Here is a 17,646-nt window from a genome sequence, read left to right on the forward strand (position 1 = left end):
ATTCATGATAGTGTTATCTCCGGCAGCAAAATGATTCAAATGGTGTGTTTAAATGCTTACGCCGAAATTTGAAGAAATCCTGGAGTCTTTAAAGATAATAAAATGACTACACCTTTAACCACAATAAAATATCTTAAGAGACGTAATCACACAAAAGTTGCAGATGACAAAAAATCTAGTGTTAACAAAGGAAAGAAAAGTGCAAAATTGGATGAATTCTATTGTTTGCAAAAATCACATCAGGAAAGAATAAAAGGGAACTCAAAAGGATGGGAAACAAAAGTTCGAGGGACTAGAGAGACATGGTGGTTATGAGTGCTTGCTGCGCTTCCCAGGACCTGACTTTGATTGCCAGCACCCACATCAGACAGCTTACCACCTGGGTAATTCTAGCTCCAGGTCATCTAACACCCTCTGACCTTTGCAGACTCTTGTAGGCGCATGCACATTCCCCCACCCCACTCGACGTAAATAAAAACAAAATTTAAAAAACTGTTTCATTGCTACAAACTAATTCATCCAGCCAACAAAATTTGGCACTTTGTGACAGGTGCTGGAACTCAGTTTTTGGTTTCCTTGGTTTTTTCCTCCCCCTCCCTTTGCTCTCTTCCCATCTCTTCTTTCTTAGGTTTTACTTTCTGGACATGTGGTGTGCTATTGTTAGTTTGAGCCCGCTACTGAAAGAACTGTATGTAAGTGAACCCCCAGCCAGGATTTCACCAGGAAATCTGCAGAAAAGCAAGTCTTCTGGTGTTCAGGGGTTTCTGTGTCAGGAAACATCTCAGCTCCCAGGGGAAGCAGCTGCAGCTGCAGCAGCAGCACTGAGCTCCTCAGAGAGGAGGCCCCGGGGTCCCCGGCTTCCACTGCTGTCTAGATGTGAGGGGCTTACTGGTGTAAGCACAATGGTTTTATTTTTACTCCTCACCCGATTTTTCAGGATGCCATCCTTCAAAATAGAGAGCTCTGGCTGTTTATAAAGAAGGAATTTGGATTCTACTCAAAAAGTCAGTACAGGATCTTGCAGAGAAAGCTGGCTGAAGATGCTACCTGGCCTCCCACCGGCAGGACAGATTATGCAGATGGTGGCAAAAATGGATTCTACATCAACAGGGCTTATGAAAGCCCTGAGCAGATCCCCAGAGGGAAACTCGGACTGGGAGGGCAAGCTTCTGAACAGCACTTTTGGACCAGACTATAACCTGAATTGCTGCCCTGCTTGTTTCACAATATCGCCTTTTGTCCCCCAAACTAATGGTCGTGGAGAGGTGAAAGCTGTAAACCCTTTTCTTCTCCCCATCTAAGCACTCAAAGCACTTCAACATATGCAGCCTGGCAGCAAAGAACCTTGCATTCCCTGTATCCTTCACTAGTGAGAGAAAAGACCGCATGTCTCAGGTCACCATCGTAATCAACTATATTCATACTGTACTTTCTTTTTTAACTGCACAGCTCTCATGCACTGAAATTAGATGTACGGACATCAAGTGAGAAGAAAAATCGAGGAGCATTTAGAATTTGAAAGTTGGACTGATGCATTATTTGATGTTAAGTTTCCTTAATCTTAGGTTAATTTGTGAAACACATTATTATAAATGTCTTGGCCTGAGATCACTAAATTCCTTCTGTTGTTGCATCTTTGATATGGCTTCAATAGAGAGAGAAAAAAAGAATGAATAATTCTATCCTAACTGCACAGGAAGCCAGGGTGTATGAAAGTGGAAAATGAAAGAGATTGGTCTGTGTTAATCATTTATAATCATGGTATGGGCTTTGCTAAAATGTAAGCAAACTACACTAACTCTGTATATTGTGAAAGTTTATTGTATGGGGCCAGTGAACTTGACAGTTCAGAGTAGACCAAAATAATAAAATAAACTGTTCAAATGGTTTTTTCACTTTATAAAGTATTTACTTTTGTAACTATTATTATCGATACACAGAAATATCAAATTCTAACTTCAAAAGCTTCCCTGAACTCATCATTGATCATCTTAAAAACAAAATGGTAAAGAAGGCTTTGATCCCCGGGATGAGAGTCAGCAGGCTAGGCAACCTATTATCATTTCAAGTATCCAAATTCATAATGTCCATTAGAGACACCGAAAGAACACATCCTTCACAATGTGTTCCTGTAATCCAGTTAGTACCTTTAGTATGTGACCTTTGCTGAACTCCAGAGGCAACTTCTGGTGAATATTTGAAATTAACTACTAGATTTTCCTTTAAATACTAACTCTAAGTTTGTTAATTCAACAGATTTCAGCTGTTCATAGGCAATTTATCAGTTGAACCCCATGAATATCACTATGTGACTAGTACCAAAATGTATGGATTCACTATAAGATAGCTGTTGGTTTATATTCTGAAATAATTAGTTTTCAACATTTTAGCAAACTATGGCTGCATATGGCATTAAGAACACTGCTACTCAAACCAGTGTTTATACCTCCAAACACAAATACATTTGCCTTTAAGCTGTGTGTGTGTGTGTGCGTGTGTGTGTATGTGTGTGTGTGTGTGTGTGTGTGTGTGTGTGTGTGTGTGTGTGTGTGTCACAGCTATTTGGGGAGGGATAATTTTAAAGCTGTTTAAAATTTACTGGCTATGATAATTTTCATTGTCAAGTTGATTGGACTTAGAATCATGTAGGAAAGACATCTCTGGTAAGTCTGTGAAGCTGTATCTACAAGATTTTTACTGACGTGGGAAGAGTTGCCCAAGATGTTGGTGGCACCATCCCTGGTCTCTGATGGAATAAAAATGAGGATGCTGAGCACCAGTGTTCCTTTCTCTCTTGTCATGACTGTGGACACAGTGTGATCAGATGCTCTACACTTTTGCTGACATACCTTCCCTATGTGACAGACTACAATTCCTCTAAAACTGTAAGCCAAGAAAACCCCTCTTTTCTTAAGTTGCCTCTGCTAGGCATTTAATAACAGCAATGAGAGAAGTAAGTAATACACTGGCTAGGAAAAACAACAACATTAAAAGTTCTTTTAAAAAAGATGTTAGGGCTGGAGAGATGCTGAGGAGCAGTTTGGATGCCAGCACCCACATTGAGCAGCTATCAGCCTCTTGTAGCTCCTGCTCTGGGGGATCTGACTGACACCTCTTCTGGCCTTTGCAGGCATGCATGCACATATGCACATAAAACCTAAATAAATCTGTTTTTTAAGCATGTTAGCTTATCATTAAAAAATGTAAAACAACCTTGAAACTATAGAGGTGAGAGTTTCCTTTAGTTGACAGTCCCACTCAGTAAGTTGTCTCTTAGAATCAACAGATTCAGTTGCTACAGTGTGGCATTTAGATAGCAGATTTTATTTGTTAGATGTATGTATGTATTCAATACAGGCTTGTCTTCCCCAGTCTTACCAACAACCTATCACCTGATGTAGAGGATCTTTACATTTCATTTTTTTTTTGGAACATGATAGAGTTGGACTTCCATTATTGACTGTTAAAAATATGTGGGCAACATTTCATAGTCTTGGGAAAATAGCTGATCCAAGTACAAGTCACATTAATCACGTGGGTAATAAGTACCTACAGGAAAACAATGCCAACTCTGTTGAGCTGCTCATCCTAAGACTGGCCATTTTCATGGCAAACTGAGGCTGCTGAAGCCTCCTCACACAACTGATAAGGAAATGAACCTGAGTTGAAAAGTGCATTTCTGACATTTTCGTTTAATGTGTTGCTTATCTTCTGGAGGGGAGATGTTAGAGTTCTCTAGGAAGGTTTGACTTGAAGCCCCAGGAGGCTTTTGGTCCTGAATTCTCCTACTCCCTCTTCCTGGATAGTAGAGTAATTCTGCCAAAGACAAATGCCCTGCTATGAGTGGAATGCCCTCTCTAAATATCTATTATTGAGGAGTTGGCATACCAGGAGAAAGTAACCCAGCTGCTTCAGCTGGCCTCACCTTAACAGGACAATCCTCGCAAATGGCACATTCTTTGCTCCTAAATCCAGGATAAAAGTGACCTCAGATCTTCCCAGAAGATCAAGCAGGGAAGAATGAGTTTGGGGGTTAGAACATGAAGGGCCTGTTAAAGAACATAATGAAAAGACAGAGTCTCTGGGGTTGGAATGGCAGCACTCACTTCTTCTGTTAACGCCCACCCCCATTAGCTTCTTGCCCCACCCCCATTACCTTGAGTGTTTCTAGCCCCAGGGTAAAACCAGTTTAATAGGTGTGAGGTTTCCATTGAGTCTTGTATAGTTATTTTGCCATATTCTAATCACATCCTATTCCCATGTTTACTGATATGTTTTCCTTATTGACCAACATGCTTGTGATAATGGTACAAAAAGGATGCCAGGATGGCTGTGTGGTTGGTGGGATAATGCTCTGATGAGCTTACATCATCTTCATGTAGAAAGACTTACACTCTACCTTTCCTGGCCTGCTGCTGCTGAGACTTCCATGGACATGGTATTTAAAAAGTAGTTTAATTCAACACATAATCAATAAAACAAAAGAATAAAATAATGGAATTCCTTGGCTTACAGTAAAAGCCTTTAAAGGACTATGGGATTTTGTGTTCTAAATATAGCACTCTACATCAATATTAATGATCACTTGCCAAGGCTCAAAGGTCAAACCATTGAGCTCCTATACAATCTAGAGGGACCAATAAATAACTCAATAAAAATACAGCCTATTGCTCATCACTGATTCCTGTCAAGCAAGCAGATCCTAGGAAACTCACTGGGTCTGAAAGTTCAGCAGAAAGCCAGGAGATGGCTCAGTGGGTAATGCATTTTACACATGAGCATGAGGCCTTGAGTTCAGATCCCCAGAGTCCATAGAAGCTTGGCTTGGAAGTACACTTCTATAATCCCAGACCTCCTACATTGAGATGGGGGTAGAGACAAGAGACTTTCTGGAAGCTAATGGGCTAGCTAATCTGCCATGAGCTGTGAAGGACAATATATTCTGTCTCAGAAAAAAAGGCAGAGAGCAACAAGTGTCACTCAAGACTGTCCCCACACATGCATACCATTTATAAGCACCCCAAACTTGCATACACAAAAGCCCTTCCAACACTCTTCTTGCATGCTCACACCTATACAGATGCAGCAATATGGGGTTACTAACAAATATTTTGCCATTCAGAGATCCTTGAGTTACTCAGCCAAATACTGGAAATACCCACATTTCTTTTTTTCTGACAAGAAAAGGAATATGAATTTAGATGTTGGCCCTAATAACTGACTTTCAGAAGCATATGTAAACGGTTCTCCACACCTCTGACAGAATAGCTGTTCTTAGGGGAAAGGAAAACAGTATTTACAATAGGAGATAAAATGTGATATTGGTTTTGTTAAGATCCTTAGCTGGATCCATCAAAAGACAACTGTTTTTTGCTCAAACTGCCACATCAAGTCTATACTAGTGGGGAAAAATTTTTGTCTCAACGATAAGATTAAAATCAGCAAGCAATTTATTACAGAGTCAGCCATCCATCATGGGAACCGGGAGAAATAATGATGCATTCAAAATAAGTATTCACCCCAGAATCTCTTTCTCCTCACAGATTCTTTTAATTCCAATCTCTTCAATAAGCTGCTAATACTTTGTTCTTTGTCTCTTTGGAAACAATCCGAGGAATGTGAAGATATCAATAGCAGCCGCCACCACCCCAATGGTGCTTATTGCTCGGTTGGCCTAAAAGGAAACAGAAAACAAAAAGAGGATCTTAATCTAAAGATGTTAGTGTTCTCTTGAAGCTTTGGCTTGTTTCCTAAACCAAAGATCTATTTTAATGTGTAATGAATGTATTTAAAGTCCAGTGCCAAGGTAAAATATGATATGAATAAAATTATATATATATAATATATATATGCAGGGTTTCTCTATGTAACAGCCCTGTCTGTCCTGGAACTCACTCTGTAAATCAGGCTGGCTTCAAACTCACAAAGATTCACCTGTCTCTGCCTCCCAAGTGCTAGGATTAAAGGTGTGTGCCACTACACCTGGTTATGCAAAAGATACAAACACACTTAGTTTTCTATTTCTGACACTTAGAGCGCTTGGCAGTGTGTAGATTTTGCATAAACATGGGTCCTGGTTGCTCATCCCAATCCTCTGGTGAGATAGGGAGCGTTATGCTCTTCTACAAAACTTGTAAATGATTCTTTTGCCCAAGATCATACCTCCAAGATACTTAGATGTAAGTCAAAGCTTCATAAATGCATGTTCTCCCTCTAGCAGCCTCTACACAGTTGTGTTTGATCTGTACTAGATAGAATAAGAGTGTGTGTGTGTGTGTGTGTGTGTGTGTGTGTGTGTGTGTGTGTGTGTGTGTACCTCTGTCTAACCAAAGGATGCCTATTACTCAAATAGTCCAGGAGTATGATCTGAGCTAATAGCTATAAGCTCTTATTTGCTGGCTATAGTAAGCACATGTGCAGCTCAGTTTGCATCAAGTTGACACAAACTAGAGTCACCTGGGAAGAGGGGACATCAATATAGAACTGCCTCCCATCAGATTGGCCTGTTGGCATGTGTGTGGCACCATCTTGAGTAACAATTGGTATGGGAGTGCTTAGCTGACTGTGGGCAGTGTCACCCATGGGCAGGAGGTCCTGGGTTGTAAAAGAAAGCAAGGTGAGTGAGCCATGGAGAGCAAGCTGGTAAGCAGCACTCCTCTACGGTTCTGACTTGACACCTGTGTGAGTTCCTGCTCTAGCTTCTTGCATTGATGAAATGTCTCCTGTAAGCTGAAATAAACCTTTTCTTAAGCCTAACCTTAACCCTAAAATTAATACTTAACTTGTGCTTTTGGACAGTGTTTTATCACAGGAAACCAAGAGTCAATATTAGTCAAGTGCCATGGATTTTATATAGACAGAATGGGTTTTCATATAGACAGAATAAGCCTTTTTCAAACTCAATTGTCTGTAAAAGAGTTCTTGGCCACTGGAGTATTAATCATCATCATGGTGAGGGCAACTAATGGATATTCATGGTTTCCATGGAGCGCAGCTAATATTTGCCTTGCATCCTCATGGATTTGAGAGCAGTTTTATGACTGAAAGGTCATATTCAGATAATCTAGAGTCATCACAGACCCAGAAGACAACATTTAGTCTCTAGGACTCAAGAGTCAGGGCTTTCAAATAAAGAAAAAAATTTTCTCAAATATCTGGTCTAACATCTGGAAACCTGGCCAAGGTCACAGTTGATAGCTTCCTCTGTCTAGGCTCTTTTTTTTAAAAAAACCATGCAGCCTCCACTTACATATTTCTGAAACATTGCACTGTCTTCCTCACTGCTGTTGCCCTGTTGCAAACTGGCAGGACAGAGGCATGTGGAAGGCTCCATGAGTTTACAGAATATGTTCACTTTGTTCTGTTAGCCTGTAGTCAGAAGGGACTAGGCCTACAACTGTGACTCCTAGTCTTTCTCAATCAGCTTTAACTACCAACTTGACACAGATTAGAATCATCTGAGGAGGGAGTATCAGTTGAGAGATTTCCCAGACCTGATTGGTCTGTGGGTATGTCTATGGGGTATTGATGTAGGAGGGTCCAGTCCACTGTTGGTGGTCCCATTCCCTGAGCAGGTGATCCTGGGCTGCATAAGAAAGCCATGTAGGTATAAACCAGCCCACAAGCCAGAAACCAAGTAGTTCCCCCTTGCTGTACTTGTTTGATGTAATTTCCTTGGTTGGAGATAGTGTTGTGTAGAACAGCATGCAGGACTGCCTCAAAGTACCTGCTTGGTTTCCTGCCCTGACAACCCTCAGGGGTGGACTGCAACCTGCAAGCTAACATTTTCCTCTCCTAGGATGCTCCTGGTCATTAAAAGAGAATGAAAGTAAAACTTTGCCTCTGTCCAATCTCCGGTTGGTGGAGAGAAGGGTCATGCAAACAACCCAGCCTTCCCTGAAAAAATTCCTATTTTCTTCTGTTATTTTACTTTTAATTACTTAGTTGTTTCATGTTAATTTTATAATTTTAATCATTACCTAAATTATTTGCCAAAAATATCAAAGGTAACCACATAGTGTATCAAGAAAAAGAGGCAGGGAAATAAATACAGTGTACAGAAAACTCCCAAGGATAATAGAGAGTGATGCAAAAAAAAAAAAATGGTCCTCATAACTAACAAAATCCTGACACAGGGAAACGGGACAGGAACTGAGAAACATGAAAGTGCAATAGGCATCAAATGGAGTCAAATGACAGAGGGTTCCAAGCCTGGGGATATGGTGGGATCCTGGGATTGGTGTTGCCCCAGCTAGATGCAAGCCGAACCAACTAGGAATCTTTCAGCCTCTAGAAACCTGAGACATTGGAGAAACCTCATAAATATGAGGCTTAAAAAAGGGATATACAACTTAGTCAAAGGGCAGAGACCATTATGATAAAGCCTGTCCCATAGCATGGTACATACTGTTTCTCAAATCCCAAGTGCTCTTTTACTTCATCTCATTCTACATAGGAAAATCTCATGTAACTGGGACAATCTCTTGAAATTATGTGTTGTGGGAACTGACTTGTAGGATTTGAACATCTCACAGTGATCTTGGTGGACCAACATCTACAGGGAACTTTTACTTTGTGGCCTACTCAGGATTTTAAATTTACCAATCTGACCCTAAACATGTAGAATTTTCAGGATTTTATGTTTGAGGACCATGTTTAAAGGACTCATTCTAAGAATCCTGAACCTGGCAAGAACAGGCTGGATCTGAGGCTATGTATGACAGCAGCATAGCGGTTCATACATGGCTGTAGATTTAGTGTGTCTGTTTTCTGAAACTCGATGACTCATTGATGCACTAAAGAACAGGTATGGTATTTTTAAATACTGACTTGTCTAGGCTTACTGAAAGCTGTGACCATCTTTTACAGAGGTAGACATTTTTAGTGGCATATTTGAATTATAACAATAAAAATGTTGCTTATGGAAATTTTGAAAAGTATTGAAAAAAAGCCACATTTTACAGAACATCTACAAAAGAGGAATTTGTTAAAAGACTCATCCGAAATATACAAATTAGTCTTAAAAATAAATAGAAAAATAAACAACTTAAATTTGGATATAGGCAAAATGATATCAAGCAATATATCACAAAAGATACACACAGAGAAAATAAATGTGAAAAGGTACTCAATATCACACATAATTAGGAAACTACAAATTAAGGTGATGAGATAGAGACCATTTACAAACTTATCATAATAGCTTAAATCCAAGCACTGATGTCACCAAACATTGACAAGGATGTAGCATAATGGGAAATGTCATTTAGTGCTTGTAGGAATGCAAAAATAATACAGCCACCAAAAGGCAAGACATGACCTGATTCCAACTATATGACACTCAACAAAGATAAGGACAAGCATGCAATGAAAAAGAATCCAATAAAGTTGCCCAGGTCTAGGGTGAAAGGAGATGATTAGGTAGTCTACAGAATGATTTCAGTGCAGGAAAATTATCGATACTATAATGATGCATATGTCATTATATGTTTGACTACATTCATAAAATGTTCAACACAAAAAGGAAATTCTGGTGTGAACGGTGGTCTTTGGTTGACATGCATTTTCAAAGTTGGCTTGCCAGTATTCTAGAACAATAGCATATTGATAGAGTCATTGATGGTGGAGGCTATATATGTGTAGGGAGCAGTGATATTGCTCTACAGTCCGTGACAATGCTGTAATACTAAAAACTATTCTAATGATTGCCTGTTGGGTTTGTAAAACTACAGAAAACAGTGGAAAAGATAAATGGATCATAATCTTTCTGCCCTTTTAATCATTTCTATGCATTTAAAAAAAAGAAACATTTTTAAGTTCAAGGTCACTAAACAGTAAGGCTGGGTTGTCCCAGGGGAAAGCAGCTCACCTTGGGACAGGCAAAAATAAAAGAAACATGAGAGATGGTGGAGACAAGAAGCCTACGTCAGAGGTACCTTCCATCTGCTTCTCCCAACTGGGCCCCATCTAGTTTCTACAACCTCCCAATAATGCCATTAGATTAGGAATTATCCATAGATGAATCCATCGATCAGATAATAGACCTCTTGATCTGATTACTTCCCAACAAAACAGACACAAGCTGTGAAAGACGCCACATGAGCCTTTTGTGGGATGCTATATCCAAAACATAACATATGTTCATTGGGACAAATAACCTGTAGTATAGCTAAGCAAGAGACTTCAAACACATCTATAATCTTTAAAAGAAAAACTAACTTGAGAGAGTAAAAGGCATATACAATGTACCCAAAGTCATCCAGCCTGTGACTGAAGATGGGACACTAGCTCATGCCAGTAGAGGCCTGGCACTCAGGTAGATTCCCGAGGATACCCTTGCACTATTTTCACCAGCATATGCTAGAGACAGGTCCCACTATTTGTTGAGGAAATAAACCCCCATGGGTTTTAAGTCTTGATATGAAAAGTAAAAAGATAGTCAATTTCAGACTAAATTCAAAGCAAGATTATTGTGATCTGTTCTTATTCAATCACATTCTCAAATTATTGAAGCATTATTGGCAGGCAAAGGGCTACAAATATTTATTTAATATATAAAAGTTGATATATTTGGAGGTAAGCTTACATCCATAGAATGTCATCATAATCAATGCCACACAGTTATCTATTACCTCCATAGGTTTCTTACAACCATCATCATTGATTCTGTTGCTTTGAATTGGATTTTCAGTTAGTTGGTTGGTGGATTTATCTCTTTTTTTTTGGCTTTGTGGTTGCTGTAAAGGTATTCAACCCTAAGAGCTACCTTCTTGGCACAAATAAAAATAAAAAATAAAATAAATTTATAATTAAAGCACAGGCTTGCTAGTCTTTGGTACTATGTTACAGAGTAGATCTTAGAATTGATTTATTTGATATAACAGAAATTTGTATTCTTTGATCACTGCCCTGCCCCATTTGCAGAAATTAAATGAATATTATTGCCAATGCAGTGAAGAACGTAATCATTACTGAAGACCCCTTAATCTGGTTATGTCTCACCAACAGTCACCAGCTGAGGAGTAAGCCATGCAAGCCTTCTGTGGGACACTATATATCCACAGCATGATGCATGCTCTTTATTAGGGTAATGAATGTGCCACTTAGCTAGATAATTGCCAATTAGACAGATGGAACCTGTTTCCTAACAAAGTTGTCAACAAAAAGACAAGGGGGAATTTATGTGTGGTCTCTGTGTTGTAGCTCAAAATATATATATTATATTATATGAACATTCACTGCTAATGTATTTCATAGGATCTCATGGTCAATAAGTTCTTTTCTAAAGAAAATATACATGGCCTTTCATCATATTCTGTCTCCTACTCTTCTGAATTTAGTTCTGAGAAGAAGTGAACCTCACTTCCTAGAACATTGTTTAGTAGCTATTCTAAGACACAGGAAGCCTTGAGTAAGTTTAGGTTATTACAATATGTTCAAGTTTTGTTATTTTTCTTTGAATCTTAATCTCCTTTTCAAGAAACAACTTACTGGAGGCTAATAGTCTTTAAACTTTTTGGGCTGTTTAAGTTTAAAGAATCACACGTTTGTATGTGTTTTGGATGAGAAGTGTCTCCCTTCTAACAGTTTTATTTGTTCATTCTCTTACATCCTTGGGTTACATCCTTAGAGATGGAAACACACTGACCTGAAGACAGGCCTGGTAAAGGCAAGGGAGGTAAATGTTCACTTTTCTGGGAATCTGTTTTAATACTACAAAATAGTGCTGGAAATCTACATCATTGCAAGTTATTCTGCAGTCAATTGATATATTAGAGGTTATCTGGAAGCCCAGGGAATCAAATATCTACTTAAAATAATAACATTTCATTGAAAACTGATATTGTAAGGAAACAGGAAACATCTACCAACCCATCAAGGCATGTCATTGGTTGCCCACTATTCCCTACTGGAGAAGAATCTACTAATTAACCCTCATACATGGGGTTGGTGAATTGAGATTGCTATTGGGGGGAGTAATGGAGAAAACTGTGTCTAAGTGGAGTCAATAAGACTAATAAGAAGCTATGGACTTGATTCTTCAAGTCCTTCCTAGCCCAAATTTCAAGATGTCCAAATTTTACTCTGTTTGTTGACTAACTTATTATATTCTTAGCAGTGTCCTTCTCTGCCCTTCATTTCTATATTTTCTTATTGTTTGCCTTTTGGTGGAAACCTAAGAACTTAACATAACAGGATTTTCTCAACACAAGAAGCTTCTTGTACCTCCAAAAACAAAACAACAAACTCACCTGATCTGACACTCCTTCTCCATATCGGAGCAAGGTCACAAAATGCTCACAGTTGTTGACCAATAAGTCATAGGCTACCTCTTGCCCAATAGCAAACTCGGACCGCTGTATCACTTCATCCACAGGGAGGGGAGGGTAAGTTGTATCATACTTGTTATTTATTCTGTATGTATCATTTCCCACAACGTCCTTCAAAAGCTGCATTTTCACCAAAGCCTTTGTGCTGAACATAGACTTGGCGCTTGTAAATGGTGAAGGGACGCCATCTGTAAGGAGAATGTTGGTTAGTGGAGCATAGTGATCCAGTCCACAGAATGCCAGTGTCATCTAGGAATGCTAGAGATGCTGGGGAACTTTGACTGACCCCTGATCCTTATGGAATAAACCCAAAGTCCTTGATCTTATTCACACACACTGTGTTATCGATTATGGCACTATACTAGTGACAACACAAGTTGCATGGACTTCTCTGCCTGATCAACGACTGGCATTATCATGAGAGATCTTTGCATAGAGTTCTAGCAATGTATGGATAAGATTATTGCCCAGTTTTTCTATTGTGCCTGTTTCTTCTCAGCATCTGAAGTCTTCCAAATCTTAGGGGTTAGAGTAGTGTGTTTTGACTCTATGTCATTTAACAACCTATCTGCCCTCCCTACTTCTTTATACACTGGCTGTTCCCTAGGTTTCAATGCAAGCCCAGATTTGTGGCTATAAAATTTTCACAGTCCTGTGAGGAACCAGCTAAACTCCTGCTTTTCCTCTGGCCAGCAAATGAACATTCTATACCTGAAGCTAACTTCAGTAGACACTACACATAGATGAGGCACCGTGCTAGGTGTTAGCTGCCTGGACAATCCTGCATGTCTCTTCTCTTTATCTGAGATACCTCTATCAGTCATCATTGCCTAGATGCCCAGGCAACTTTGCACCTGGTCCTGCTATGTCAGTACCAGAGACTGACAGATGACTCGTCATGGCATGTGGCCTAGTGCCAGGACCCTCTCTCTACATGTGTCTACATGCTGTGCATGGCCACCACATTCTTGACTGTGAGGAAGGGACTCTACAGAAAATGACTTATGTGAATTTCTCTTTCAGTTGTGACTGAAGTCAAAACGTTTCTCCATTCTTTTTCTGTCTTGGTCTCAACAGAGCAGCATCCATCAGTTAGTACTGTAGACACTGGACGTATATGGGAACAGATGCTGCATACCCTGATGTATATGGTATTCTTTTTAAGTGTGGAATTATGTAACATATTGCACTTAAATTAGAAATTTTTAAATATTGTATTAAGATCATTTCCTGAATAGTTAAACATGCCCAAGAATATGCTTTTGAAATAGCTGTCATAGTGGCTTTCGTGCCCATTCCAACATTGCCTATTTCTTCCCCCAAATGCCTGTCACAGCCAGTCATTGTATTACATCTTACACAGCCAGTCATTGTATTACATCTTATTCTCTAGAAATGGCTTTGTGGATCACAATGGAACAATTAAGAGTCATTCTCCATGATTTCTAAATGCCAATAAACAGAGAACAGATTAGCTCTTTCCTGTTGAGTCATAAAACTCTAAGAAACTGAATCTCAGTTTGTGAACAGACAGGAGGATGACAGCACCACCCGGAAAGGGGAAGTGGCATCTGAGTCTGATGGTCCTCATGTGATGATATTCCTAGACCTGAAAACTGCTGAGACCTGCTCCACCTGTCTGAGTCCTCCTCCCATGAAGCCATGGACTTGTCTTTTTGCCTGTTTGCTTAAGCTAGTGCTAGTTTTATTTCTGCTATATACAACTAGAGAATTCTAACAAACACAAATACCTAATACCCAGTGGCTAAATCATGTGCCTAACCAGCCACTCCCATGTTGAAAATTAAGCTATTGTCTTATTTCTAAACCATTAAAAAGGAAATTTGTCCACATGTCTAAATGTTTCCCCAGACTCCTACAAGCAAAATCAGATGCAGAGTTTAAGAAATCTTTTAAGACTCTTAGCACATTCTGTTAAAATGTTTTTGTGAATGGAATCAGTCTCTATTTCCTATACTTGCATTAATTCCACTGGTTGCCATCATTTTATCCTTTGCGAATGAGACAGACATGAGAAATCTATCAGTGTCTTTGTCTATAAGTTACAGGTGAATACAAAGTTTAAATTTCTGTTCTCTTCTTTTATTAACTGTTTTCAAGTATTCCCAGTTGTGGCCTGGGATCTCAGTATTCACTGTCTCTGCTCCAAGGCATCAATTTCCCAGGTACCCTGGGAACTAGTTTTCCTATCTCTTTGAAGTTTCACTTCTTTTGCTGCTTCTTCCAGAAGTTTCCTAATTACAGTATTCCATGACCCCCTCCTATCTTCCTATATTCAGCAGTTCACAAAACACCTTCTTGACTTATTTTTCCACATCCTTCCTAACACAGCTATAATTTGCTCGTTCTCTCCCTCTGTCTGTGAAAATGTGAGTGCCACCATGGAACTATCTATATAGCCCTGGTGCCTAGACTAGCATTAGACACATACTGCACAACCTATTGATAGCTGCCAAATTAATTAAAATCTCCTGATGGGGAATGTACTTCTGTGTATGTTCATCTTAATGATTGTTGAATAAAGTACTGTTTGGCCAATGAGGCAGCAAGTTAGATGGGACTAGGAGTCAAAGAGGATTCTGGGAAATGTAGTAAAGAAGTGATGATCCAGGCAGGAAGTGACATAGCAGGGAGACTCATATTTAAGGAAGAACAAGCAGGAAGTGGTCCCTTTTCCCCTACGTTCTTCCTCCTGCAGCTCGATATGATCCACTGACAAGGGAGGATGCCAATGTAAGGCGTCAGATAAGTCTTATAAAATATACAGATTTATGATAATTAAGACTGAGCTATCAGATGAGAATCCTAATCATTGGCCAAGCAGCATTTGTTCCTAATACCAGTCTCTGTGCATTAATTTGGGTCCTAATTGGGCAGGCAGAACTCAGGTAGCTGGCAGAGACCGCCCACATGGCAGTAGGGCTTGGGTGGCTTTTGGTGGAAAGATTAATCGTAACAACCTTCTGCTTGTGTGAGACATAAGGACATAGAACTTAGTTATGTTTGTGGTCAATGTCTTCCTTATTTGTAATTAGGAATTCTTTTAATATAGAGGTTCTTTTAATTCAATGTTATTTAGTCTGTGGGATCTTTTTAAATGATACATTGGTCTTTGAATATCATTTTCTAAATTAGTTGGACTTTGTTTCTCTATTTAATCTGCTTTATGATTTTGTTCATGATCCTTTCTAATTTCAAAGCAACTAAAAATCTCCCAGGAGCCCCCTGGAAACAAATCTTACCTATAGGTGTGAGGTTGATAACATAGCCATCACCCAAGTACAGTGCCCAGTGCTGATAGCCAGGACGGAACACTTCGATCAAGTCCCCTGGGCGAGGGTTGTGAGGATCGGCCAGACTGAAGCAGTCATTAAACGCCATCTGTAATGACAGGCATAGAAATGGTCTTGAGCTGATACAACTCACAGAAAGAGAGTCCAAGGAAGGCTTCCACTTTAGCAGAGGGACCTCCCAGAGTAATGACTCAGACTCACATGTTTTTTCTTTGGATGATTCTGTATGTGCAAGCAGCAAGAGGGGAACAAATTAGCTCTTGCATCTCTACAGCAATGCTCTCTTACCATGATCATTCTTTAAATCTAGAATTCATGGTCAGTGGAACTTCCCTCTATATAAAATTTCAGCAGTATTAAGTATGGAAATATGTCTTATTTGCAGTATCAGTTTGCTCTTGCTTCTATAATGTAAAGAAGTCCCAGGTCAAGAGTCTAATATTAGAATTTTTCAGGCTATGTGCTGCACAGTACAACTAAGAAGCAGAGGTGTGGGTGGAGACTGAACACTGTGAACATTAAAACATGTAAGATATACCTTGTGCCACAAAACTCACTCTGCCGTTTTATTTTAAACAGGGACAAGTTACACACCAGATGAATATCAAGCCAGACATTCAGGTGCAATGCATTTCTTCCAAGTTCAGAATGTGCTCTGTACTGTAGTGTGTTTAAGACTCTGGCTTCTACCTGATATATCTCAGATGTCTTGTCACTGTAACCATGACAACCTTCCCCACCCCAACCCTTACTGTTTTACTTGTGATTCCAGAAACAGTGCAAGGTGGTCCACCACAGGGGCAAACACAGGGGTAGAGAGGCTCACTGAATTGATGAACGTGGCCTGGAATTTTCTCTTTCTAAATAAGACACATATTTCCGACAGTTGCCTTTTGTGGAGGTTACACTTTCTGTGTAGTCACAGAAATAGAGTAAGTCAGCAAGAGGAAGTCGTGTCCATCTACCCACAATCAAAGGAAGAATAAGAGCTTTATGCATCCTTAGTCTCTATTGGATAATGATGCTCCTCACCATCTCACCCTTCTCCAACTCTTCAGGTTCCCCACCAAGGAAATACAAGTGCTGGAAACTTCAAACTCACATAAATTATGATCATAATAGCATAGACTAAGGATTTGATAGTACAAATTTCTTTCCTTTTTCTTTCGAGACAGGGTTTCTCTGTAACAGCCCTGGATGTCCTGGAACTTGCTCTATAGACCAGGCTGGCCTGGAACTTACAGATATCCACCTGCTTCTGCCTCCTGGGTACTGCAATTAAAGGCATGTGCACTCCCTAGCACAAGTTTCTCTGTACCTTTTCTTTCTTTCTTTCTTTCTTTCTTTCTTTCTTTCTTTCTTTCTTTCTTTTTCTTTCTTTCTTCCTTCCTTTTTCTTTATCTTTTCTTCCTCCCTCTCTCCTTGCCTCTCTTCCCCTCCCTCTCTCTTTTTCTTTGTTTCTTGGCACACTAGAATTCTGTTTTTTCCCAACAATTAATACAGGAAGGGTTTTTCCTTGAGTATTTGCATGCTGTCTGTTGACACCTTCACTCACCACATTGTCACAGAAACACAGCCAAGTGTAATAGTCCATCTGTTGAAAAATAACTACTAAAGCAAGTATATAGAAGCATTAAGTCCAGCTATCCTCTCAAATATTTTTGATTCTTAATGTGGAAGTTCACAATTTGGTCACTACTAGGAAAAATAGATAATATACTATGATGTAAACAAACATATTTTCTATGAGTAGAAATCATCAAGCCCCCAACAGTCTGCAGGAAATCATAGCCTATTCTAGCCAAGCCTGTATTAATAACCATCATTTTAACAAGGGATATTTGGAAATGTAACACGCTTTTCAAAAAAATTATTTCAATCTTATTTAACTTCATTTGTATTTGAGTTATTGTGTTATTAGCCCAATTCTAAAGATAAAAGCTATCTTTTCAACTCCAACTTTTAAACAAAACTCCCTGAATTCTACTTACCACTTGCTGGTT

At 39.4% G+C, this 17,646-nt stretch overlaps 2 protein-coding genes across 2 annotated transcripts in view; one reads left to right on the top strand and one right to left on the bottom strand.

Moving 5' to 3' along the window:
• Positions 1-1,900, top strand: part of LOC100751095 (probable cation-transporting ATPase 13A5) — a 120,226-nt gene extending 118,326 nt beyond the window's left edge. Inside the window, exon 32 of the mRNA XM_027413273.2 lies at positions 938-1,900. Coding sequence (XP_027269074.2) covers positions 938-1,198 — 261 coding nt within the window. The 3' untranslated portion in view covers positions 1,199-1,900. The remainder of the gene's footprint in view (positions 1-937) is intronic.
• A 3,675-nt stretch (positions 1,901-5,575) lies between these two features.
• On the bottom strand, positions 5,576-15,731 carry Plaat1 (phospholipase A and acyltransferase 1). Its single transcript, XM_035444665.1, has 3 exons — positions 15,593-15,731; positions 12,252-12,517; positions 5,576-5,674 (listed from the first exon to the last, which is right to left on the bottom strand). The coding sequence occupies exons 1-3, from the start codon at positions 15,729-15,731 to the stop codon at positions 5,576-5,578; spliced, it is 504 nt and encodes a 167-aa protein (XP_035300556.1).
• Positions 15,732-17,646: the final 1,915 nt, after the last annotated feature.

Source organism: Cricetulus griseus, chromosome 4 (assembly GCF_003668045.3).
Source record: "Cricetulus griseus strain 17A/GY chromosome 4, alternate assembly CriGri-PICRH-1.0, whole genome shotgun sequence".
Lineage (NCBI taxonomy): Eukaryota > Metazoa > Chordata > Mammalia > Rodentia > Cricetidae > Cricetulus > Cricetulus griseus.